General features: G+C 47.6%; 1 protein-coding gene across 10 annotated transcripts in view; it reads right to left on the bottom strand.

Annotated features, from left to right (window-relative positions):
- The window catches only part of GSE1 (Gse1 coiled-coil protein), a 429,515-nt gene that overhangs the window by 47,663 nt on the left and 354,939 nt on the right, over positions 1 to 26,913 (bottom strand). For 6 of the 10 annotated variants that reach the window (XM_081870144.1, XM_081870138.1, XM_081870140.1 and 3 more), the window contains one exon: positions 3,075 to 3,293. In XM_081870144.1, the coding sequence (XP_081726270.1) occupies positions 3,075 to 3,291 (217 nt within the window). In that variant the 5' untranslated portion in view covers positions 3,292 to 3,293. Of the gene's footprint in view, positions 1 to 3,074; positions 3,294 to 7,577; positions 7,704 to 14,584; positions 14,606 to 19,686; positions 19,782 to 26,913 lie in introns of those variants that run through there. The other 4 variants (XM_081870145.1, XM_081870139.1, XM_081870146.1 and 1 more) reach the window with 4 other exon arrangements.

Below are 26,913 nucleotides of genomic sequence, written 5' to 3' on the forward strand. Positions count from 1 at the left end.
TGGTGCTGGAGGAGACTCTTGAGAGTCCCATGGACTGCAAGAAGATCAAACCTATCCATTCTTAAGGAAATCAGCCCTGAGTGCTCACTGGAAGGACAGACCGTGAAGCTGAGGCTCCAATACTTTGGCCACCTCATGAGAAGAGAAGACTCCCTGGAAAAGACCCTGATGTTGGGAAAGATTGAGGGCACAAGGAGAAGGGGACAACAGAGGACGAGATGGTGGGACAGTGTCCTCGAAGCTACCAGCCTGAGTTTGACCAAGCTGCGGGAGGCAGTGGAAGACAGGAGTGCCTGGCGTGCTCTGGTCCATGGAGTCACGAAGAGTCGGACACGACTAAACGACTAAACAACAAACCACAACAAAGCTAGACATGTCCATTAATTCTGATGGGTCTACCCTGAGTAGAAGGAGCACTGGATAAAACCCTTTCAGTTAAAAGGACAAAGTGATGAGAAAGACTGTCCCCACCTGGGACCTTGGAGAGTTGTTGCTGCTACTCAGAGGAAGCCTGTCTTCACTAACCTGCCATAATAACACAAGAACCCTGCTGGTGGCTACCCAGATGCCTCAGTGGGAAGCCTGGAAGCAGGATTTGAGAATTGCATCACTCTCTCCACCTGTAGTTTTCAGCAACTGGTATTCAAAGCACTATAGAGCATAGCCACTGCAGCTGAGAGTCCTCAAAACATTTTGGACTACAGGTCCCATCCACATGGCTTTTTGGTGGGGAAGTGAAGAACTTTGCTATTGGGACTCACATATTCAAGGCAGGCAATCACTGAAATGAAAAGGAAATAAAGCCCAGGGCTTGATATGCTGCACTGTTCCCTGCCTGTGCTAGTAAAAAGCCTTCTCTTCCCGTCTGTGCCCCCCTGCCACTGCCTTGCTCCAACCAGGCCTCCCTCTGCTGCTTCACTAATTCCTACCTCCACCTCCTCCTGCTGGCTTCAAGGCGCCCGCCTTCAGCCGAGCTCCCGCTAAATAGCCCATTAAAGAGAAAAATATTCAGATGTGCATTTCACCATACTGGCACCCAGCAGCCGCTGACTTTGTTATTTAGCGGGGGAGCTTTGGATGGTGAAAGAACACATTTAGGAGCCTTAGGAAAAATAAAATTTCAATGAAGCATGGCAGCGGCGATGAGGCCTATTTGTGGGGGAAAGGACGGACTCTTTCCTGCGCTTGCTCTCGCTCCAGACTTTCTCTCGGGGTACAGCAAATGATATGGCATTTGGATTACTCCGTCTGAATTGAATTTTTAAACTGCCCCCTCGAGATACAATGCTGAGGAAAGACATTAGCCCGTCAAGCGGCAGGGGGAAAGAGAACAAAATCCGACGGCTAAAAATAAAATGAGAGCTTTAGCGGGAAGAGGAAGGCGGGGTGTCAGGGGCTGGCTGCGGACAGAAGCGGGCTGGCCGCATGAGCGACTGGGCCATTACCCAGGAGGCTTCGGCACTTGAGAAACACCAAGCCCACATGGCTCCCCCTTTCTGCTCCATGAAAACAGTCACACTTCAGGCAATTCTTAGCCCTGAACTGGGAATTCAGGCCCCTGAATCTTTACTTTCTTCCAGAAGTAGATGCTGAAGGTTCTATGGGCAGTACAAACAGTTCAGCTGCTCCCCGCTCCGTCTCCAGGCAAAGAAGATGCTGGGTTTGCAACAGGAAATTCTCCTCTGCTTCCCCCAGTGGGAGACTATGGAAATAGGCAAGCCAGGGGGAAAGACCATGGCACCTGGTCTAACAAAGGTCTTGAGTGTGATGGCATCAAAGACCAACAGATTACATGACAAGATGGAAGGGGAAACTATTTTGTGGGCAATCTGCTACAAGGGTTGATGATCTGGAAAAACACACCAGTGCGTAAAATGAAGGGTGATCAGATGAGAGACGTTGAGAAGAAAGGTGTCAAACCTTCTGCAGCTGACAAAGTGGAGTCACAGAACTTGCTGGATGGCCCAGTCTCTCTCTCTATTTTCATCCTTCAAACCTATCCAATAAGACTGAATTCATTCTCTCTTGCTGCCACTTAATCTCTGCCTAGTTCTCCATGACTCACTTGACCACCTGTGATGTCTTTTGCTACCTTTGCCATCACCTGCTCTTGGTCCCTCTAAGTAGGTTGCTTCTGTGCTCAAGACATCATCCAACACTCTTAGCACTGCATAAATGCCAACCCAGCTGTAGTTTACAGAAAGCACTTGAGTTTTAGTGGAAGGTGACAAGATAAAGTCTGCTAAAGTGCTTGGAGTTTCTAATTATTATTTTGGGGTGGGGGTGGGGATATCTTACAAAAAAGACCCATTAGCTCTTAGTTTGGCAAAAACCACCCTGACAGCTATTAGGTTACTATATAGGCAAACAAGACATCTGGTGTGCATGTGTGAATGAGAGCAAGAGTAATGAGTCATGTTGGGAGCCAAAAGGGCTTTTCCACAGGAGCTCAGTAATAACTGTGAACACTCTGACCAGTTGGATGAATAACCACAAGCAGCTTTGACAGAAAAAAAGGCCTTGTCTGATAGAATAGCACGTATACATACAAGGCAGCTTAAAGACTAACATTCCATATGCGCTCCTCTTCACATGAATGTAGATGTCCATTTCCCCAAAACACGCATGCACTGCATTTTTTCTGGAGTGAGCCCTCCGGATGTTCCCACTCTTCAAACATGAGGACAGCTATATATTTTAATCGCAGCCTTCAGGTTTGCTTTCCTACAGCTACAACAGTGAAATGGGGTTTAGTATCTTGAATGCACTGCATGTTTACAATTTGTTTTTAAATCTGATTGACATAAAACATTGCTTTTCTATTTTTCCAGTTGTGAGAAGTAGGGACTGAGAAGTGCAATAAAGGGAAGGGAAAGAGCCAAGTGGGGGGAAACAGGTGCACAAAAGGGGAAACATTGGAGTAGCTTGGGCCACATCCTTCAAGGAGCTGAGTCATGGAACTCGAGGTGTGGGTGGTGTCTGGGATCCCTCCCCTCTCTCTGCAAAAGGTGCCCCCGTGCTGGCTCCCCTCTACTTCATCCAGGTCAAAGGGCCACTCCCGCCCTCGCTCTTACCTCTGGGTTCCTCAGCCTGTTTGGCAAGCTTGCGCAGGGCGGCGGCAAAGCTGGAAGAGGGTGCGGACTGGACTGACAAAGTGCTGTTGGCTGCCGGGCTGCCACTGGGCACAAGGGAGGCATTGAGAGGAGATGGGGTCAGGGGGCTGACGGTGGCAGTAGTCCGGGTCGCTGTTGAAAGCATTCCTAGAGAAGGTGACTTTGGCTCATGGCTCATGCCTGAAACAATGAAAAGAAGAATTGATGTCACTGGGAGAGAAGGAGTCAAGTCACATCATCCCAGCAAGAGTCAAACCTGGCACTGGAATATAACACGCAGGGCTGGGACAGGACCAAACAAGGGTGACGGGCTGGAGTACAGAGGAGAGGTGGCAATTATGGCTACCCCAGAGCACTCTACATCTACCTACTAGGGGAAACGCCAAAGGCTTTACATGGGCAACGTTTTGCAGTTGCAGGAGACAGAAGGTAGGTGGACAGAGAATTGAGGGCATGGTGGAGCTGGACAGGAAATCCAAGGGTTATTTGTGCTGCTGTGTTTATACCCACATGACATCTAGGGTAACCTATTGTTTCCTAACCTGTCCAGGAGAAAATGTGCTAAATTTTTGCAGTGGTAAAGCAGTGGTGGAAGGCTGCTCAAATAAACTATTAAATTAGCACATCTCTGTCTTTGCTTTATTGGAAGGAAGGGAAAGCTGGGAGATGAATGGAGCAGCACACCCTAAACCAGGGCTTTTCAAACTTTTCATATTTGTGACACACTCTTTAGACCTGCATCATTTTGTGACACACTAATTCAATTTCACTAGCAAACCAGAGATTAAATTAACCCCTTTCCAGGCCCGGGAGGAGCACGGGAAGCGTTTGTGCGACACACCCTACACACTGCAGCCGACACACTAACGTGTTGCGACACACAGTTTGGAAAGCTCTGCCCTAAACCTTTGTTCTGGGACTCAAATCAAAAGACACTCACTCATTCACCCATTCATTTGCAGGGCCAATTACAGGACCCTAACTCATGCTAGATCTGCTTCATACCTGCGGACTAGCACACCGCCATGTACCCAAAAATGCAGTATAAGCAAAGAGATCACCGGGGGAGGGGGGAGATATTCGCCTCTGGGACAAGGTGGAGCACAGCACCAGGGGCAATGAGAAACACCTCCACCCCAGCAGAAATTGTTGCAGCTTTTCTGCTCAACAAAGCACCTGTCTTTCGCCAGTCACAGGAATTCATTTTGTCTCTCCCCCCCCCCCCCCGACACACCTCATCATAATAGATCCACTGGTGTAGATCTGTGATAGGTAGCCTTCAGGCTTGTTTGTAGGATCTACTTTCTCTCTTTTCTAGATCTCTTGAGATCCACCAAGTAGAGCCCAGTACAAAAAGACTTGCCGTTTAAATTCAAGAATTCTGAGCCCAGGAATTTGTGCTGGAGTACTGGAACAAAACTGAACCCACAGTTCTTCCGCGCACGCACACACATCCACTCCTGACCTTTTCTCCATTTCAGCAGTATAATTTAGGGCAGTGATGATGGGAGTCATTTTGCTTCAGCTATTGTTTAACAACTGGTAAGTCAGAAATCCTTGCCAATCTACTGCATATTGTTCAGAGATCTATACAAAAAGATCTTAATCTATCTCCTGTGCATTCCTGGTGTAGATTCAGTACAAGCTAGGAACTATGTGGTCATCCCTTCGGATCCAGTTTGTCCAGGCTGCCCTCTAGAGGCTGTAAGGATAGAAATCCCACTAGCCCCAGCCAGCACAGATGTGACTACAACTCCCATCAGCCCCAGTCAAGCACAGGTGTGCCAGCTGGTGCTGATGGGATTTGCAGTCCAAACATTCTGGAGGGCCCTGGCTTGGCGAAGGAGGATCTAGGCATATTCCAATTGAAAACACAGAGGGAAAATGTCAATCTCAGGTATGCACATAAATACATGGGCTTGAGGGCAGCACTGGTAGGCCAAGTGGAGCCCTCCTGCCCCCCACCCTAGACCAATTGACTGTTGTCTCATGGGTGACTAGGGTTCTGCAGACTTTCTCAGTAGAGAGAAAGGCTGTGCAGGGCAGGACTGAAGGGATAAGAAAAATCTCAGTGGCTACATCCCCTGAGAGAAAATGTCAAGAAGATGGAAGCTTGCAATATCTGCTTCTTCTGACAGCCACACTCTCCCTGGCTTGGACACAAAGAGCTCTCTCCCTCTACTCCACCCCGAACACACACACACCTTTCTTTCTCTAAGGCAGATTAGTAAAAGAACCCAAGAAGAAAAAGGCTGAAGCTTAAAAAAAGCTGTTCACAGGATCTCAGCCGGAGGCAAGGCAGCCGCAAATTGCCAGGAACAACCTGCCTGTGCGTACACAAAAAGCCCTGAACCATTTCAGAATGCCCCCCCTCCCCAAGAAATAGAAAGGGGGGGGTGGGGAGAACCCAGAAGAAATAAATCAAAGGCCGCCACAGCACAGGCATCTACAAGCATCCCCCGTCTCCTATGAAGAAGAGCTGTGTTAAGGAAATCAAAGCACTGACACGGTCCGGGCCTGAGGGTAGCTCACGGTTTCCCCATCTGTTTACAGTGAATGGAAGGAAAAGTTAAAGTGAGGAGAGGCTGGCTTGAGGGTGCAGTTTCTGCAGGGCATTAAGGGGTTCAGAGAGCATGCTGGGCAGCTCAGGAAGCTTTGGTGTGGGACAGCATGCTGATGCCACCTAGCTAAGGTAGAAAGGAAGGAGGCAATGTGCCAAACCAGTAGGTGCCATATTGTGCATATGTGTTCAAGGGATTGTGCTGCCACGTGCTCTGAAACCACGATTTCCATGGTCTCTTGGGTAGACCAGTACACTTGCAGAGTCAAAGACACTGAGTTGGCACACCAGAGCCTTAAAAACAGACTAGAACTGTTTGGCTCTTGGGCCATTAGGCAAAATGAAGAGAAACTGCAAGTAAAAGAAATGACTCTATGTGCATCAATGCCCTGTGTATTCAAGTCTATGCACACGTATCTGGCATCTGGAGACCTAACTTGGTCCACTCATTCCCTCCCTAGACAAACACTTTGACCAAAGGAATCTCAAGAGGTGGGAGAGACACAAGAACTGTGAATACTGCTGGTGAAGGGGATCTTGCTGGAACTGAAGGAAACTACAGCAGCAGAGAAAAGATAGTAGTGGAGGCTGAAGTCAGGGCAGCTTGATGCTCCCATGCACTTAAAATTGCATCACATGACTTAAAAAATGAGTTCGTGCCATAGCATCTCAGCAGTCATTAAAATTCTTCCTAGATCTCATGAGCTGTAGTGAACAGGTTGGAGACACAGGCCACGCTGGTGAAATCGCAGGAGCCAGGGAGCTGCCCCAGCTAATGAAAGGGCATGAAGGCTTAAACTTTCTTCCTATTTTTGGTATCTTTTGGAAATGGAAGGAAATTGTGCAATATCAGCTAACAGAGACACATTTGCACAATTTATGGTTATTTGTGGTGATGATTTTTCTAAAGAATATGCTGGGCCTCTGATAGATCTGTTTTTAATACAGAACTGCCTTTGCATGGAAGCAGCTCCAACCTTCAATCAAATGGCAACTGCCTGCAGAAAACAAGCTGCTGTCTCTGGGCGCAGCAGCTGGTCAGGGATAAAGCAGCCTCACATGATCTGCAGCACCCATGTCTGCCTGTGCCCAGTGCAGGTCCTCCCCTATCTATTGATTGCAGCCAAGTCTGCATTGATTCAGGAGGCTGACCCCCTTCCATGTCCTCTGCTCTGCCAAAGGCAGAGCGCAAATGGTAGATTATCGAGCGGACCCCTTTAGCCTACAAGGAGTCAGCAGGAATTAGCAGGAACTGGATGAATGCTCAGCTGAAGGGCTGCCTTACAAGAAAGCCATGCTGTCCCCCAACCTCTCCAGCGCTGAATGTGGGCTGTGACACCCCTGCCCTAGGACCATGTCTCTTGGGGAATGGAAGAAGGAACAGAGAGAAAACCCTTCAGGCACTTGGAACTGTCTCAGGAAACACACACACACAGAGACCTTGCTCCTAATGCCCTCAAATTGCTCCATCACTTCCACAGTTAAAAGGGGAGGAATCAGACCATGGGAAGCATTCTGAGAAAAGGCATAAAGAGACTCCTGCAATGGCCACTCAGCCAGAATTGGTCCCTGTCAGCTGTGAAGCTAGGTGGGTGAGGGGAGGGGGAACAGAAGCACATGCACCTTGCAAGGCTGTAAGAGTCCCTTAATTAGCACTTCTGTAATGAGTCTTCAAACCAGGTGATATCCCCACTCTCCGCAATCTTAAGTCAATTTTAAATGGGGTCAGGAGCAGTCACAACTGTCCATGGAAAATATACTGGCCTGGTCTGGCTTCCACCCCATATCCAAGCACAGTGCAGCTGGCTTCTCTCTCCTCCCAGCCCAAACCCCACCCAGGCAATCTCTCTAGATTTTAGGGTTTTCTCCCCTAAACCACCCCCATTCCCTGACAAAGCCCGTACCTACTGTATCCCCATATGCTGCTTCAGATCTGGGGCACCTAGAGGTGGGTGCCTGGGATCTCCTAGGCAGAGCGTCTCTTCCTAGACTCCCTCTCTGGCACTATTCTACACGCAAAGTGCTCCCCCCTCCTGCCCCACGAGCCTTATGATGCTCTTCACCATCCCGGCACCAGAATGTCAGAGCCGCAGCAGGCTCACGCCTTTGAAAAACAGGCACTGCTGATGTCGGGTCACTTAAAATAGAATTTCAAATGAGCAACTTCATTAGCATGGCTAAAATTAGCATCGCTCTTCAGCTTGTGTTGCAGGGTGAGGGGTGGGAGGGTCCCCCTGGCACGGGACTGTGACGCAGGGGAGGCAAACACAGGAGGAAGATGGAGAGGACACAGGCAAAGGGACTCTCTTTCTCCTTACATCCAAAATATCACATCCCAAAGCAAATGAAGCAAATCCTCAGGACTTTTTTCTCACTGTGGATCAGCAATACAGCCAACACACTGGGTCACCGTGGGTTGGCCTTTCTTTCTTAATGTTCATATGGCAAAACAGCAACGCAACTGCAAACTGACCCTTCCCTAAAGGTGCTCATTTCCTGGAGCATTTCTGAGATGCAGAAACATTCACAACCAAAGAGGCCTTTCACAGGAGCACTTTGGGAAGCGGCCTAAGCTCAGAGGTAGAACCTCTGCCTTCTGTGCAGAAAGTCCCAGGGTCAGTCTTGGGAATCTCAAGACCTGGCTGGGAAGACCTTGTCAGAGACCCAGGAAAGCCACTGCCAGTCGGTGTAGACAACACTGAGCTAGAAGGACCAGTGGTCTGACTCAGTATGAGGCAACTTCCAAAGTGAACAGAAAGGGAAATGTTCATTTCTTGGCAGTGGTGGCTGGTGCCCCTTTGGACTGGTAGGAGAGAAGGCAGGGAGCTCAACAGTAGGTGGCGCCTGAGCCAATGGCAGGCAGAGTAATTCTAGTTTTGTCCTCCTCCCTAATGAATTCTACAAGGGCAGCACTGAGGCTAAGAAGGAGGAGGCTGGTAGGCAGTGACACCCCATGGACTGGTTAGAAGTAAGAGATCAGGGAGGTGGGGGCTGCCTGAGCTTGGTGGGGCAGCACCCTATTCACCTTAATGAACCAGCCTCCACTGCTTCTTGTCGAACCTTCCTTTTGAAAATAGTCACATGAAGGTCATCAGACTGCAGAAACTTGTTAATGAAGTTATGAATGTTGTTTTGCGACACTGTTCCAGCAGTGTTGGAAAGCATATACAGTATATCCACATTGCCTTTAAACTATTCACAGGCCATCTGCATGCCCTTACTCTGCACTGTTTCCAGAATAGCAAAACCAAACCCTGTAGGGTGTTGTTGTTGCTGTTGTTGTTTTTTACAGGTGCCGAGAGTTGTTAGGAAGTCTCTATTCCTCTTACAGAGCTACAATTCTCAGAATGGTTTAATAAGCAATCCTTTCCCACATGGAACTCTGGCTGGGCCTTGCTAGCTGGGCCCATTGGGACTTGTTGCCAAAGACATTTGGAGGTCACTGGTTTGGCAAAAGCTGCAAAATGACTAGTGGCTTCCGGTATCCATCTCCCCCACTTCAGCCACTTAGGGCTTTGTGTAACCTGCAATTGCCATACAGCCACTGCATTGCCCATTAGGCACGGAACTCAACATCTTGACAATCACACCTTTCATGTTGTCGCTTTTATTCAAGCTCCTAGGCTTCCAGACAGATTTCTAGGCCTCAAGATTTGCAAGTTTCCCAATATAACGCTTGGGAAAACCTTAGATGTCATAGAAGATGTCTGAGCAGGATTTCCTCTGTTCAGTGTGTGTATGAGATTCAGGGTCCCGGACAGCCTCCCCCTTTTCCCTGCGATGAACAGGAGTGCACAGATTATGCAAAATAAGCAAACCTATGAAGAAATGCTTGACTTGTGTTAACTTGGCCGTGTCAGCTTTTTGTGGCTCCAAGAATTGATTTTACAAGCTCCTGTAGGCTATACACAAGCTGTGTCTTCCATGCTGTGGATGTTCTTCTGTCTACACTGCAGGGTTGTTCTTTATCTGCAGCCACATGGGCAGGGAGCTTTAGCAATGTAGTTTGTGCTGAGATGGCAAATTCTGAAAGGAGCCATCTGATTCCACCCAAAGTGTGCCCACGTTAAAAGCAAACAAAACACCCCCACCCCCAGATGACCAGATCCTCTGGCCCAGAGGTGCTTTCATTTCAGGCAGGAGATGAGGGGCACTGCAGTTGGTTGATAGAAGAGCCAGAGTGGCAGAGAGGTCATGCTCTGCAGACAGAGATGATGTATCTATCTGGATGGAGATCGCTGAGAGGCAGCCACCTGACCAGGCCTGTCAGTGGGAAAGGAGGGGGCACTTCAGTGTCAATTAAACTTTGCTGCGACCACCTTCGCCCTCCCTTTACCCACCCCACAACCCTGGGAGACACTGAACTTGATCTTGGCCTCTTCCGTTCTGCCCTCATTATACAAGCATCTATTAAATCAGACGCTCTCAGCCACTGACAGGGCTCTTGCCTACACGATCAGGCTCATGTAAATTAATTCCAGTAACAGCTGGGAATAAAAGCTGTGCATGCAGGTCAGTGATAGAAAAAGCTAGTGTGCACGTGGGCAGAGACTCTCTTACTTTGTTGCCAGACAAGGAAAGCAGCGGTGTGTGTCTGGGAACAGAGTCGGTTCCTATACAACTCTTTGGAGATTGTTCTAGCTCCCCAAAATCATCGTCTTGTGTAAAACAACCACTGACTATTATCTTTGCAACCAGGCTTTAGCTGCAACCTTTTTTGGGGGGGAAATCTACTTAAAAAAACACAAAAATACTAAAGTATATAAACATGTATGCATTTGAGCATGTACAGATTGCCCTTCACTCTCCTCTGAGTAACCACAATCGGCACCCTCCCCACCCCCTCTGCTTTTAAATACACTGCTGGGACTATAAAGAAGAGCATCTGGGGCAAAGGGCAAGACTTTCAAGCCTGCTTTGCAATCAGCCCTCTGCCCTCATCCAATCCTTTGCCGAGCAATCAGAGCACAGGTCAGGTCAACAGCAGTGTCTGAATTCAAACTTAAGACATCAAGCATTTTATCTAAATGGATAATTAAGAAGACTAAACAGCTTGTGAAAACTGTGCTGCCTGTTTTGCTATGTGTTGGGAAGTCGGGGAGAAACCTCATGCTCCTGGTTACAATAATCCAGGGCCAGCCAGGATAAGATACACCACTCCTCTAGATCAAAGTACGACGCCATTGTAGCAATCTCCCAAGCTGCTGCCCCCAGCAAACTGACCCTGGGATTTCCTGCTTAGTGCAAATTTGCTGTCCATCTTTAAAATGGAGATAAGACCTTGCAAAAAAACAACCTTTCGGACAACTTTAAGGAGAACCAAGTCTACATATTTCTGAGCCCTTCTCTCTCCCCTGCTCTGTCTCCCACTTTCCTAAAACCGATGGGCAGCCAGTTCTCCTATTCAAAGAGACCAATCTGTTGAGTTATGTCTCCCTTCGCACACAACCACCATCCTAGGATAAATTGTTCTGATGGCAACGCAAGTATCTCCCGAAAATGTGTATAAAAAGCAAGCTTCTTCTACTCCATTAAATATGGTATCTGTGTCCCCCCCCAACCCCCCTCCCATAAACGGCTCAAGAAGCATTACTTATCAGTGCTCTGCTGGCCTCCTGCGGATTCCGTAATTACCGCTGCCTTTCATCTCCAGCGCTTTGCAGACACCAGGCTCTGGGCCTGCTACTTTGGTGCTCTGTAATTACTAGTTAATAGCTCAGATGAATTTTCTGCAGGTCCCTGTTCAAGCGCCAAATCCAGCCCGCCTTTTCCCCTTGACAACCCCCTTTGGGATAATTATACCTTGGAAAGCAGAGCTCAGCAGGACCCCCCCAATTCAGCTGCAGGCCCGAATCCCCTAATCACCCCTTCTTGGTAATTTTTCATTACTGGAGAAAGAAATGTTTGTGAACAAATACAGGACGCCCCTGCGCCACGGGCACCAGGGGTCTCTCCCTCTCTCGTCCCTGTGAAGACATGTCTCCAGTGTTCCCCAGGAACAAGCTTGCCCTCAGGGGGACTCAGAGCGGCTTCCCAATGCCCCAGACACTCTCCCTGCATGCTCATATGCGCACAGAGATGCAGCAGCTCACGCAGAGAGCAGCTCATAAGGCTCAGCTGATTCCCGTGGCCTGAGACACCTCATAATGCACTCATTCTCTCCACTGCTGCCAACATGTTCCCCAGCTTGGACGCGGAAATGGCATTCAGCCCAAGGAGGGCAACAGAAAGAAAGTGTGATGCAACCTCTTTTTGCAAAAGGTTGAATCATCAACTGGAGGACAAGTTGGAGGGAGAGAGCTTTAGAAGGGCAAGGGGAGCCTGCAGCACTTTTTTGGGGGGGGAGCCCTTACCTGAACACCAAAACCTAAAACTGCTCAGAAATGTCTTATTTGGTCAGGGTTAAATAACAGCTTCTACCTTGGGGACTGTAGTTTAATAGACGAATGAAGAATTCGCTGGTAGAAAAAACCTCAACCCTTGTATAGGACTACAATTCCCAGGATGGGCACCATGTGACAGTCAAGCAGGTTGAAACACAGTTCTAAAATATGTAGTATAAAAACGCTGGAGGCAGTGGGAATTACTTACTCCTTGAGAGTGCCATGGCCCCACTCCAGGCTCCCTCCAGAATCCCCAGGTATAGGGATGTACTGTGTGATAAAAGCATCCAGGAAGAGAGTGTGGGGGAGATCAAAATGAAGTGGAAGGATAAGGCTATCAATGATTATCAGTCACAATGGCTATGTTGTACTCCACTTGAAAGCCTTGTTTCTGCATATAAACATGCATAGGACTGAGCCACATGCAGTGAAAATTCTGTAGCACTCACTCATATCACTGGCTCTCATTCCCTTCCTATCTACTAGTCACGGTGGCTATGTTCCCTCTCCACTGTCAGAGGTGAATATCAGCTTCTCGGAATCACAGGTGAAGGGAGCATTGTTGTGCTCAGGTCCTGTTTGCAGGTTTCCTACAAGCATCTGGTTGGCCACTGTGAGAACAGGATGCTGGACCAGATGGGCTGTTGGCCAGATCCAGCAGGGCTCCTCTTATATTCATAACACTCATCTTTTTTCTCAGCTAAATATATTTTCATTCAAAAGGGAATCCTTTATTTTTTACCTATTGTTTTCAAAATTTTCAGAAATCCTCAAATCTCAAGCATCTGTCCTGATTTTGGTGATGTCAGAAGTTTCTTAATATGGGAAAATGTTTCTCACAGCAGCTCTTAAATAGAGTGGCTCTCTATGCAATTCCCTGAGTCTATTTACAAGTCAAGCAAAAGTTTCTAAAATAGCTCACTTTCCATCAGGATATGGAGTGAGTCCCTGCCTCGGGCAAGAGCCTCTGCTCAAAGCACTAAAGATATGTCCACCCAAGACCACATCAAATCACACCTATGCTTTTCCACGAAACCCTGTGGGGGGGGGGAGCTAGGAACCAGTTTCTCTGCTTTGTTCCCACCCATCCAGTTTATCCTTAGACCAAGAGGTGTCAAAACCAGCTCTCAGGCAATGGCGCTACATTGAGATTCCTCTTTTTCTGTACTGTGCGCTTGTTAAACTGCTGCTGCACTCCATCCCAGAAACAGCTGCACCCAAGAAGGTAAAGAGAGTGAGTAGCCTGCTGAACTAGGTGCTGCTTCTTTTTCATTTCAGAAAATCAAGCGGGACCTATTCTCTCCCCTGCAGGTATCCGAAGGATCCAGAACAAAGCCCTTTCATCAGATAAACTATCTATCTCAGAAGTCCTCCAGGTGCAAAAATTGAAGCTGTCACGGTGTGTAAGTAAAAACATGTTATGAGATGCCCATGGAAACGGAGGGGGAAAGCACAGTTGAGAATTCAGGAAAAGGGAGGAAAGGTGAACAAACAGAAACAGTGGGATGTGTCAGACACAGATTGGCAAGGTGGGGAGAAGGGATCTGCAGGTCTATATCCGGGCAATAACATTTGGGGCATGGCTTCTAAAGCTTTTTATTTTAAAAAGGCTTAAGATACTAGCTCTCAATTGCTGAAAATGAAACAGCAATTTCTGCTAAAGATACAGCTATTAGGTGAAACACACAGTAGGGTAGGCAGCAGATATAATTATGTTGGTTATTAGCATCTCTTGCAGACTTCCTCATTGCCCCCTCCCCATTTTTCTCTTGCCCCCATTATTTCTTCCCTTCCCCAATATTGTTCTATGATTCTTCCCTGCCTACTGGTTTATAAGATTCACCCCATGCATTAAAAAGTTTTGAGAAATACCCTTTTTTGGCAAATAAAATCACAGAAAGCTTCTAATTTATGCCACTGGCACTTAACAATGTTCACTGCTATAGTTGTGATTTCTTTTTAAATGTACCATTTTAGACTTTCCTGGGGTGAAGTTTGTTTGTTTTTTTAAATGCCCATAACAGACCTTAGAATTCTGCTGGGTAGGACATTGGTGGAGAATTGTATTTCATGAAGGTCCCAGATGTTGACCATCTTTCCTTGAAGGTAAACACTCCATTTTGTAGCACAGCTGATTTCTCAATCTATAAAGTGTGTGTGTGTGTGTGTGTGTGTGTGTGTGTCCGTGTCCCCATGCCCCCAGAGCCTAATTCACCAATCCCCAAACCTGGCCAAGGAAACTAAGGGCTAAGATATACTCAGAGCAGAGACACTAAAATGAATGAGCCTACATTTGGTGTGTCCATTGAACTTAAAAGGTCTACTCTGGGTAGGGCTAGGACTGGCTACAACGTCATGTTTGGGAACCAAGACAGAAGTGTTTGCACTAGCTCAGCCACTTTGCACTTTGTTCTCTATCTGTCACAGACAGGGACAGAAGCCCAGACGAAGATTTAAGTGTAACTCAAAAAGCTTGCCTTCTTTCACACCACTTAAGAATCTGATTCTAATAAAAGGCATCCACTTACCTAGTTTTTGCTCTCACTTGTTCTCTGGGACCAGCAGAACACCACCCCTCTCCCTGCCCCCGCCTCTTCCCTGTTGCACATCCTTTCCATCAGCCAAGGACCAGCTTTGTGGGAGGCCTTCCCTGCTGTTTGAACGCCAGCCTGCCAATTTCCCTTCTTTCTGCTGCTAGCCTGGCCTTCTTTCTCCCCCACCCTCTCAACCAAATAACAGAAGCTCTTTCCCCTGCAGCGCTATCTCAAGCAGGAACAGCACTTAGCTGCTTGAGGCTGCAGGGCTAGCTCCCCCTCCTTCCCTCCCTTCCTCTGATCCAGCATGCACAAGCCCAGCCCCTCTCAAGGAACAGAATTCAATTAATCTGCCAGAGAGACACCCACCTCCAAAAAGGCAGTGTGGTGAGAGTGCTCTGTGGGCTAATCGAATCATGCCCATTCAATTAAGCCACCCAGGAAGAATGCATGGAGATCAGCTGAGGCTGTGGGGACTGAGAGTTAGGCAAAGCTTTTTAAAGAGAGCGAGAGCGAGGAGGAGTGTGTGTTTTATAGAGACGCAGCCGTTTTACAACTATGATCCCAAGGCAGTGAATAATTCATAAAAAGAGAGAGAGGGTAGAGATGGAGCCTAACACCCACCCACCTGCAAGTTCTGAACACAACCAATCCTCAGCACAGAGGAGCAAGGATTACTTAATGGGCAGAGAAAAAGCACTCTGCACATCCTCAGTGGTACTTTCTTTCATATTCTGCTTCACACTTTCCAGAAATAATCAGAGTTCTACCTTGGGATTCATTTGCATTAGGATATTATGGCTGGTTTATCACTGGAAGAGTGTCTAACCAAAGCAGGGTTGGGCCAACAGTTTAGTTTGGCTTGCCCATGGAAAATCCACGTTTTAAGCATAACAGGAGTTGAGATGGTTCTGATAGTTATGGGCTTTTGGAGCTAATCCTGTCCTCTCGGGCAGAAGGATGTGGCCAGTATGGCTCCCCCCCCCCACCTCATACAACAGAATGTGGGACAGACACTTCTCAGCAAAGCATCATAGAGTTTATCCATCCTGAAAGGGAGGCAGGAACCATACAGAAACAGGACTCTCATCACACCCGAACTTGATGTAGGAGTAAATAGGTGCCAGAGACTCCACCTAGATATAATTCTTTAAAAATGTATAGGCACCTTGGACTCAGTACAAGAGAGATACATGATTGCTTCTTTCATGGTGCTTGGTGCACAAGCTTCTGAGTTACACATAACTCTTCAACAACTAGAATAATAAATATCGATGGTAATAATAATAATTCAAATAAGCTACAAATTCAAATAGCAATGCAATGTCTTCGTAGTATCTTAAACCACCAGACCTCCAGAGACCCCAAAACCAGCAAATCCCACAACCCTACCACAGGCAGGATTGTCTAAATTCACCCCCAAACAGTTGACACTTGCACTGTGTTCCTGATCACTGGGAGCTGCAAGTATAGAGCTGGCAAGGACACAGCCACTGCAACCACCCCTACCACTCCAAAGTGCCAGCAAAGCAGCTGCCTCATGGCTTCAGTTAAGTAGTGACATACACTAAGATAACACACACACACACACACACACACACACACACTCTCTTATGAGTTTTAAAGCAATAAATATTTTTTTAGATTTACCAGACATTGGACTGATGGGAGGCATCTTTCCTTTCTGCCTTCCAGGTCTGTCTTCCGAGAGACCTGGAAGTCATGCCTGAGTGTCTGGTTACAGTCCAGGATGGAGGCTTTGACCTGGACTGCCCTCCAGCCATCTGCGAGGGGCATCAGAAGTGACAGCCAAAACCTTCCCTTGTGACTCCCAGATGCTCCTGCAGGTCAAAAGGCAGCTGTAGCTGGCTGGGCAGGAGGCAGCTTTGCCAAACGGGAAGGGGACAAGCCGTGGATTGCTCAGCCTAGCTGATTTCTCACTTCAAACAGGCCTGCACAACTTGTAACATACTAAGACAGTGTTCCTCGTATTCCTTTATTTATGTTCATTAAAAAAAAAAACGCTTGGGGAAGCCCAGCCCAGCCCAAACCACTCACGAAACAGAAGCAGAGCATTCAGAGATTCATGCGGCCAATTGTGCAAGATCTTGTCAAATAAAAAAATTAAGTGTGCAGACTGCAGCAGCAACAGATGGGCACATGTGAAGGAGCATCTCCTCTGCTAGTTTGGGTAAGGCAATCAGCAGGCAAGGCACTGCTTAAGAGCATAAGTAGAGTCCTGCTAGCTCAGGCCAAAGGACCATCTAGTAGTGCAGCATCCTGTTCTCACAACAGCCAACCACATGCCCTAAATGGAATGCCCAGACATCTGACTGTCACAGAAACTCTCCCCACTTGTGATTCCCAGCAACATGTATTCAGAGGCAATTATATGTGGCCCTCAGAGGTCCATGGTGTGTGGCTTGTGATAAGGATTTCTCATTACAAACTGTGTCTGCTTCATACTTTTATTGTGGTGGTTTTATGGTTTGCTGAATATTTGTTAATTTTGTAGTTGTATTTTATTTATTTATTTCAATGTATTTATATTTTATGTATGTATGCATCCTGTCCTAGAATATTACAAGTGAGAGGTGGGTAAGAAATACAAGAAACAAGAAAACAAACAAAACCGAAAGCCATACACACGTCTCTTCTTAAATCAGGGTGGGATAAGGTGGCAGGTCACCCTGCCAAATTCAATGGGGGTGAGAGGGGGGAAAGTGCTGGGTTAGGGGGCTCCGCATTCACCCAGGTATCAACTTGCAAGGGAAGGAAGGTTCCATCTGCCTTGGGGTTCCTGCCCACTCCCACATTGGACTTTGGATCTACTTCCAAGTGTTCTATTCCCCCCACCCCAACACAATTAAGGCAAACACAGCCATCCACCTGACACATGTGGATATCTCCTAAGAGTTCAACAGTCCTATTTTTGACACCTCTCTGGAACAACCAATGCTGGGTAGTGAAGTTGACAAGTATCCAGTAGGCCCACTAGGATGCTGGTGGGTTTTATTTGGCTAAATGGGTTGCAGCAGGTTGCCCAGGACCCACTGGGCAAGCAAAATACAGTCAGATGGGGCCACTTTTGCCCTGACTGGTTTGTTCTAACAAAAGGTCTGTCCAGATGTAGCTCTTTATCAGTGGAGTAAGAACATTCTACAGTCTTGCAAAAGTTGTTTGGCTAGGACCTTAGAACGGTGTTATCCAGTAAGTCCAGGTCTATCTTACTCCACTTGCAAAATGAATTTAACATGTTGCAAAGCATGAAGAGGAGCTGAGCTGCCTCTTATTGCACTGTGCCCTGACCTAGCAAGCACAGCTGGTTAGGGAAAGGTTATTCTGCTTCAGTGATTCTTTCTTCCTATGCAAAGTTCCACCTGGGTAATGATTCTAAAGGAAGACACGGGCATGGTACCAAAAACACGTCCAGTATCTGCAGTCCACAATGCCTGCTGAGCAGTTTGCGTCCTACAAGTGCTGATGACTGTGGGGCTAGCAAGGGGTTTTAGCACTGTGTCTTAGTCTGCTATCTGGAGGTGCCCTAAGAGCTACTCCACGGTTCTCTCTCATGAGCCAATTAGGTTCAACATCTTCTCCTGCCCTTTGTTTTTCTGTCCCAACAGATGCAGTCTCTTCAATAAACTGTCCACAACTGACATGCAAACAGATGCATTTCCAGGAAAACCACACCCCGCCCTCAACTTTCCTTCTCTAACATACACAGCAAAACACACACACACAGGTGTTTTTCTGTCCAAGGCTGAGAGCTCTTTGTTTTGGCAGGGCTTCTCAGTATGTCTAGATTATTATTTCAAAAACATTTTCAGAGCTTGTCAAGACTGACCCAAACTGACCCAGGGGGACTCCTGAAGCAATCACACCCTTCTCATTTCAGATCAAACCCCAAGATTCCCCTGGTCATATAAGGTTTCTTGCCAAACTGCCCTACACCCCCCCCCCCCGTACTTCCAATAAATGCAGCCTTGCAAAATGCAAAGGATTGCTAGACTTGTAAAGCTTAAAGGTAAAGGACCCCTGGATGGTTAAGTCCAGTCAATGGTGACTATGGGGTGCGGTGCTCACCTCGCTTCAGGCCAAAGGAGCCAGAGTTTGTCCACAAACAGTTTTCTGGGTCATGTGGCCAGCGTGACTAAACTGCTTCTGGTGCAACGGAACACTGTGACGGAAACCAGAGCGCATGGAAACGCTGTTTACTTTCCTGCTACATCGGTACCTAGTTATCTACTTGCACTGGTGTGCTTTTGAACTGCTAGGTTGCCAGAACATGGAACAGAGCAACGGGAGCTCACTCCATCTTGCATATTCAAACTGCTGACCTTCTGATTGCCAAGCCCAAGAGCCTCAGTGGTTTAGACCACAGTGCCACCCGCATCCCAGCTACTCTTGTAAATGGTTCTAGCAAACAATAGTTACAGGACATTGCCCATCTCCCCAGTCCACCCCTAACACAGGGTTTCAGCCAGGCCCTAAATTCTAATTTCAGTACCAGGCAGTGTTAGACCATGGAAGGCGACTTCTGAACAAGTACAACAGGAGTAGGTAAATTTAGGGTTGTTGGATCGCTGCTGTCTTTTACTAGACACCCTGCTTCTCAATCTATCAACCAGAGCTGGGTGCTAAATACATACAGTTAGAAATAAAGACCCCCTGAGAAGTCCTGAGCCTAGAAATGTGTTTTCAGTACTGGAACTGAACCCAGCTCACATCTCCTTTCACACCAAAGTCTGCTCCTGGATGGCTTTCTTCATTTCGGCAGCTTAATTTAGGTGAAAAAGTTGACTTGTTGTCAAAATTATTTAGGAGTCAGAAACCTTTGCTGTGAGTCACCAAGAGAGGTTCCAACCCACCTTCTGCCCACCCTGATATAAAGAGTGTGCCCCCCCTTAAGACGCTGACCACTGCCTTTCTTAAAACACGCTTAAGCACCGTGTGGGAACAGCGGTGTTTCCTGAGCATGTTTTATTTGTGGTGGAGGCTAGATGTTTTGCAAAAATGAAAATGAAGCCTCCCAAAGAAGAAAGTGGGGGGAGGCACCTGGCAAAATCAAAAGAGGACTCTCCATTCAAACTCACCTTCAAAAGGCAAGCAGCAGCCCAGAATTTCCCCTCACAACCAATGGAATCAGAATCATTCTCCGGCACCTCTCTCTCTCTCTCTCTTTCTTTCGGCAGAGGCGGCCCACACAGAAGAGGGCGGGATTTCCTGCTTGTGTCCCCTGCCAAAAACCACCTGCTGATGCTTCAAGACACACCCTGGGGTGCCAGATAATTTCACCCCTTCCACCCAACTCCTGTTCTTTCCTGTGCTGACAGTCCTGGAAAGAAAAAATTAAAAAAGGGTTGACCTTCTCTGCAGCAGTTAGACAATGCTGGCCTCCTCTCTCTCTCTCTCTCCATTTTCTGGAAGGTTTCCTGGGCCCTGAGCAGCTGCACAGCAGGCAGAAATCCAACAGATGAACTGCTGCACAGTGCTGAAGTGCACTTCTGAGAAAACAACTTCCACCTGACACTTTGTAGAGGCACAGGACAGAAAGAGGTGACAGCCCTCTGTCATCACCTTGCCATTCTGGTGAATTTACACAGCGCCCAGCAAGACCTCTAAATGAAACACATATAGGATTGCAGGAAGCTGCCTTATATCAGCCTATTCGCATAGCTAAGCCAGGACTGTCTTGTTCTCCAGCTAGTCACAGCTTTTCAAGCTCTCCGGCAGAGCAAAGTGTTCCCCACCACCTGTACCTGATCCTTTTAACTTGAGATACAAAGGGTCTGGACCCGGGATCTTCTGGGCACAAAGCCCTCAGCCTTGGTCCCTTCCCGGGTAGCAATCCTTTGTGACCCCTCTATGTTCTTCTCTGCCTATACCTTTAACACAACCCAAACAGGTTTTCTTTTTGCCGCTTTTGTGCACTTGCCAACTCCAGAGGTACCTGAGCCCTTCCAGAGCCAGGATTTCAGCTAGCCAAGCCAGCTATTTATTTACTGAAGTTATAAACCCATGTCTTTTGGGGTCTAGCAGCAGATCCACAGGGCATCTTACCCCCTCCAAAAGAAACTATGTTAACTTGTTGGTAAATGTTTGTCACAAGTTTGTCACAGCAGCACTGCAGCTAAAAACCTTCATCTGAAAAATGCCTTCTAAAAAATATTAATCACAAGTTACACCTGTATCCTACTATTCCTTTCAAAGAGATCAAGGTAGCATACACTGTCATATTAAACTCACAAGAACCATCTTTTTCATAGGTGACCATTTTAGGTTGTTTTTATTTTTGTTTTCAGTGCTTGCTTCTGCAAGTCACTTTGAGTTTACCTTGTGAAAAAAATGACTTACAAGTGTAAGTCACCATCACTACTGTCATCATTCTGGGAGATGACTGAGGCCAGGCATCACCTCTTAGCCTAAGGCCACACATTTGACTTTCATGGCTAAGGGTGACTCTTGTCAGGAGAGATTCAAGCACATACTGGAAATGTAGGTTTGTTCATTTAAAAGTGGAATATAGCTCTCCGTGGCACTAGGGAAGGGATGAGGAACTTCTGTGGGCCTCCAGACAAACTCCAGCCAACATGGCCAATAGTCAGTGATGATGGGATTTGTAGTCCAGCAACATCTGGAGTGCTACTGTTTTCCCACCACTGCTCTAGCCCGACATATGGACTTTTGTGGGTTAGGAAAGTGATGGGGAAATGCACTGGGAAGTGAAAGATTAACAAATGATTGATGAGAAGATGTGTAAACACCCTGCAAGAAGTAAGAACAATGGCCCATTTAGTCCAGCATCCTGTTCTCTCAGTGCTCAACCAGTTGCCTCTGGGAAACTTGCAAGCAGGATTTGAGAATAAGAGCACTCTCCTCTCCTGGGGTTTCCAGCAACTGGTATTCTGAACAATTACAGCCCCCCAATGAATGTCTGTTGTTTGTTGCCCAGCAAACAAATCAGAATGAACATTCAATGAATACCGAATATGATTTAACTTCCATGTAAGTTTTGTGCAAGCAAAACAGGATGAATGCTTAATAAACAGGTCATCTGGAGGAGCCCTGAATGGGAATTTAAACCCAGGTCTGTGGACGTCCCACAGAGCAAGGAAGAGACTAAGTGATTGCCAAAACCCAGGAGCCTGCTAGTTAAACAGAACTTTCCTTCAAGGCAGGTTTTCAAAACCAATTAAGCGGAAGCGTGTGCGTGTGCGTGCGTGCGTGCGCGTACACACACACACACACACACACACACACACACTGGAAGAGTGATGCAACTGTAATTTGGTATTAACCCAGTGAAGTTGATTTGTTTATTGGCTTTGTTCATCACTTTTTGCAACGAAGTCTCAAAGTGACTTACAAAAATATGTAAACGACAAAGTAACTTACACAAATATTTAAGCTACAGAAAGCTGATTGTTCCCTACAACAAATAAGCCGGAGAGATGAAGCAAGAAATATATGCACCACTGAAGGAAAGATTATGAAGTGAATGGATTTTCAAGAAAGATCAGTGCTTACAAGCGCGCGCACACACACACACACACACACACGGTAGCAGTATGCGTATCTCACCACAACCATCACTAAGATGTAGGATAATAGTTTCCTGCTAGGAAAAGTAAAGGACCTCAGCAACCAGGTATTCTTGTGGCAGGCACTTTGACCAATATATGCTGTATCTCAGAAGCTGTATTGCAGAATGGAAGATCTTACAGGTTCACTCTCAATCAGGAGCAGGGCAAAGAGTCCTTAAGTCAGGACTCTGAGGTCTGACATTCTATTTTATGCCATTGCCTTGGCCTGCTTTATGCACAAAAGTGGCTTGCCCACACAGGGCAGAGTGCAGGTGGGTGGGAAGGGACCACAACGGACTCCAGTGTCAGTGAACTCATTTACAAGGTCTGTCAAAACAGTGTGAAGTTCTCTTGGATAGAAGTCGCCTTTTGCCAAGAAAGGGGCAAGTGGGGTTGCTTCTTCAGGCATACTGTATTGAATACGGAGTGTAAGATAATGTGTGTGTGACAGACAGAGAGAGACAGAGACAGGGGAAACCTCTTGGTATGAAACACAACCTCAAGCTCCATTCCTGTGCCCTAAGGTGGTGGGTATGAGGGAGCCGGGGGGGGGGGGGGAGCCAGGTGTTCATCACCTTACCAATTCATGAAAAATACCCAAGGCAGAGATTAAGAGTACAATATACTACAATGGACCCATAAGCTCCCTGAGAGCTGTAGGTCCCAGAATTCTCATAGACTTCAGCTGCTCCTGGTATCTTGTCTCAAACGTCTAAAGATTCAAACAGGATTGTTGCAGGCTGCAGACGCATGAATGAGAAAACCTTCCTCTTACAGCTCCTCTGCTTCAGGGCATCATCTCGTTCCTGGAGGCCCTCTCTATGCCACTGGCAGCGCCCGACAGGCAGTTAGCTCCCTTGGCATTGCTGTGCCTGGCGCAGGTGTGTTCTACTCCAAGACACCCCCCCACCCGACAGCCGGGCCTTTGAGGAGCCCCAAGCGTGTTTGTCAGCACTTGCCTGGCACTGCTGCTGAGGCAGGCGCCACACACGCCCCGTGTCTTTGCCCTCGGCGGGAAACCGAGAGCTGGGAACCTGCCATCCTCTCCCCATCTGTTGCTGATGATGCTGGCAGGTTTCTGGCAAGGGGGAGCTGCCCAGAGCAGCAAAAGCAGAACCTGTCTGCCTGCCGAGTGAGCTGGTGGGTGGGTTGCATGTGCGTTTGGAAGGGGGTTTGGAAATAAACCAAGACAGGCAAGCAGCAGGCGAGGACAAAGGAGGACTGAAACGTGCATATTACACCCAAATCCCCTTGGCTCTGAAGAACTGCTTAGGCTGAACTCATATGCAGGGCAGTGGAGCACAGGTCTGCCGGTGAAGAAGGTGGGTCCCTCCTGGGATCAAAGCAGCACAAGGAGAGGCGCTTCCGACTGCCTCAGGAGGACATGGAAGAAGCAGAGAATTCCTAGAGGGATGTAAGAATGTATGTGCTTTCTTGCAGGGGGTGGGGAGGAGGGGAACACAGGAAGCTGCCATTAGTCCACCTGGCTCAGTACTGTCTGCACTGACTTGCAGTGGCTCTCCATGGTTTTAGATTGGATGTTCCCTGCCCTACTGGGAGACACTAGGAATTGAACCAAGAACCTTCTGCATGTAAGGCAGGTGCTCTGCCACTGACCTATGACAAAACAATATGAGGAAAATAGGAAACTGTGTTATACATAGCCAGCTACTACTCTAACCAGTTCAGTATTGACTGTACACTATCTGGCAGAAACTCTCCAGGGTTTCACACAGGAGTCTCTCCCAGCCCTATCTGGAGATGCTGGGGATTGAACCTGGGGCAACCTGAATGTAGAGCAGGTGCTCTGCCACTGAGTTATCGCCCTTCCCCTGGGTCCCAATAAAGCTTCCTGCTACAGAGGCTCAACAGGTGTCCAGACACAGACTCCATGTTTATTGCTCACTGGCTACAGGGCAAAGAGCTGCTATCGGCACATGCGAAAGTTTCACTGAAAACATCAAACTGCTTCTCATACTGGAGGCAGTTCTCACATTCAGCTGCAGGTCACTGAGTGGAGAGATATCAAAGAGACATAACATGTCTGTGTAAATCACTGGTTGTGTTATTTGTGCCTGGGAACAGTCACCCCCACCTCCTTAGTTCAGCTTACCTAAGAGTCCTTGCTGGATTAGCCCAAAGATCTGCCTACTCTGGCCTCCTGTTTCTCAAGATGGCTAGCCAGATGCCTCCGGAAAGCTCACAAGTCAAGTGTCAAGGTAAGCGCCAGCCATGGTTTGCCCCTCCCCCAACCACCAGAGGTTTGTAGTGAGCAAAGCCTCTGTATTTTGCTGCATGTGGCTTGGCTCACTGGTTGGAGTCATCTGGAACAACCAGGTCTCTGCTTAGGGCACATATGCTCAATCCTGGTTTACATCAATTCATCCAGAGAGACTAATGCATGGAAGCGGAGACTGAAGTCTCTGTGGCCTTCCGGCCCTAGCCAAATGCTCCAAATGTCACAGTTGCTTGTTCTCTGTTGGTTTCAAGTGCTTTGGTTTGAATTGTTTTGAAGGGCTCCAAAGAGCTGAGCACTAACAACATCCCCCACCCACCCAGGATGTACTCATGGGTCAGAGAAGCTGCATTCGCTGTAGCAGCCACTAGGAGGCAGCAACCGGCCAGCTGTTGCTCTGCTCACCCACCCATCCTGGTACCCAAGGAGCCAGCTGCTCTGAAGAACCAGGTGACTCTTTTATTCTTCTATCCATCATAAAAGAGGCCCACTCTAGGCTGTGAGTCTCTGAGCCAAGCTAGATGTGATGCCATTCAAACAGTACACAACAGAGTAAATGGATTTTTAAAAAGTAAATTTCAGGCACAGAATGGCGACTCTCTCCTCTGTTTTTGGCCCTGTTCTCAGAATGGAAAATACTGATGCTCCCATTTTGGAACATCTGTCTGTCAAATGCTTCTGGATCAGGAAGGAGCCTGCAAGGAAGCAATAGAGCAGTGGTTCCCAAACTTTTCCCCTCATGGATCATTTGAAATATTGATGAAGGTCTTGGTGGAGCTCTTAATAATTTTTCTGCTTGTAGTAACAATTGTAATGCACTGTGCTAGGTGAATGGTTTTTAATTGTATTTTTACAGACAGGCTGTGGACCGCCTGAATGAAGATCATGCACCAGAGTTTCGTAAACTCCTGGGTCTAGAGAGTCCAACTATAGGAACTGTGCTCCCAATTCACCAGTAGTAGAGTTGCCTTCAAGTTTCATACTGGGACAATTAGCATAGGGACCACACACTACATAAGCTGGGCCTGGGCCTGTGCTCTAGACAAGCAGAACCTCACTGGGGCAGCTCCTCCTTACGGAATGCAGGCAGGCAGGCAGCCACACCAGCGCCAGGGGCCCACAAGCACTTTTACAAACCTCCTCATTCAGGTTGTGATGTGGAGGAGAGGAGTACCCTCACATCAACTCCTCCCTGTCCCCAGCCCCCCCAAAAAACCCCTTCACATCTCAGGGTAGGGAGAGCAAGGGAGAAAGTCAGACTTTATTGGCTTCCAGAAGCAACAGTTGGCTACGAAGCCCAACCAAAACTGAAGGTCTTTCCTGGCTCTTTGCAAACAACTCTGCTTTTCAACCTTGACCAGCTTTTAGGCCTCAATAGCACCAAGAACGAAACTAAGTGCAATACCATTTCACACAAGTAATAGCTAAATGAATGGTTTGCAAAAATAAATTGAAAACTGGGGGGCAGGGGACAGAATCTGTATTGGAAGACTGGTATGGGGGGATTTAACCCTTTGCCCCCACAGCTGCAATCCCAAACTAGATCAGAGGTCCTGTGTCTGCTATTAGCATTGGGATAGAAAGTTCCTTGTTGGTCCCTGTTTTAGAATGCTGTGGGGTGAGGGTAAAAGTATTAAAGCCCCCACCTCTCCTCCCCATGCCACAGTCCCAGTCAAGACATACCCTGAATTTACTTTGGGGGGGGGGGCTAACAACGTGTACATCTTGCTTGGCCTTGACACCGCTAAACAGACTGGGCTACTATTTCTTATTTTTAAAAGCGTATGAGGGAGAAATATGTGTACATAGATAGACAGATAAATAGCTCAGGAAGATTTAGGAGAATAAGAAGTGAACAAGGCTTAAGCTGAAGTAAAACCTGGCCTAAGAAGCAGTTTCAAGTGCCAGGAAACATAAAAGTACAAAAAGGCCATCAAAACATGCACAGAGTTCACTTGCCACCCCTCTAAGGACAGTCATCTCCTGAAGTTTGGAATATAGGGCTTCTGGTCTGGAAGGATAGCTTAAAACCAAGGCTTCAACTCCTTCCCCAGATTCTGTTTTTAAATATAGTACTGGGAGAAGGTCTGTGCCACCTGGAGTCCTAAATTCATGCCAAGCCCAGCGCTAACCTAAACCTCTCTTCTGCCTCCCCCCTGCCCGGCTTCATAAAATATGGCAGGTCAGGCTCTCTGGAGCCCTGGCATCTGAAGGATACACCAATTACCTGGCAGCGGCAGCAGGTGTGCAGGGAGATTTATAGTCTCTCGCAAAGAGCAGCAAGGTAAGCGTGCTGCGAGTAGAGGGAGAAGCAGCCCATAAATCAGGGGATGCAGGGAGGGAGGGAGGGAGGGAGGGAGGGAAAGGCGGATGGGAGCTCCTCTCCCTTCCTTGCCCTTACACCAGCAAGGCCAGCTCACTTGAGCCAGTGTGGTGTAGTGGTTAAGAGCGGTAGTCTCATAATCTGGGGAACCGGGTTGTGTCTCTGCTCCCCACAGCAC

Source organism: Podarcis erhardii, assembly GCF_964252035.2.
Source record: "Podarcis erhardii genome assembly, chromosome: 7".
NCBI classification, from domain to species: Eukaryota; Metazoa; Chordata; class Lepidosauria; order Squamata; family Lacertidae; genus Podarcis; species Podarcis erhardii.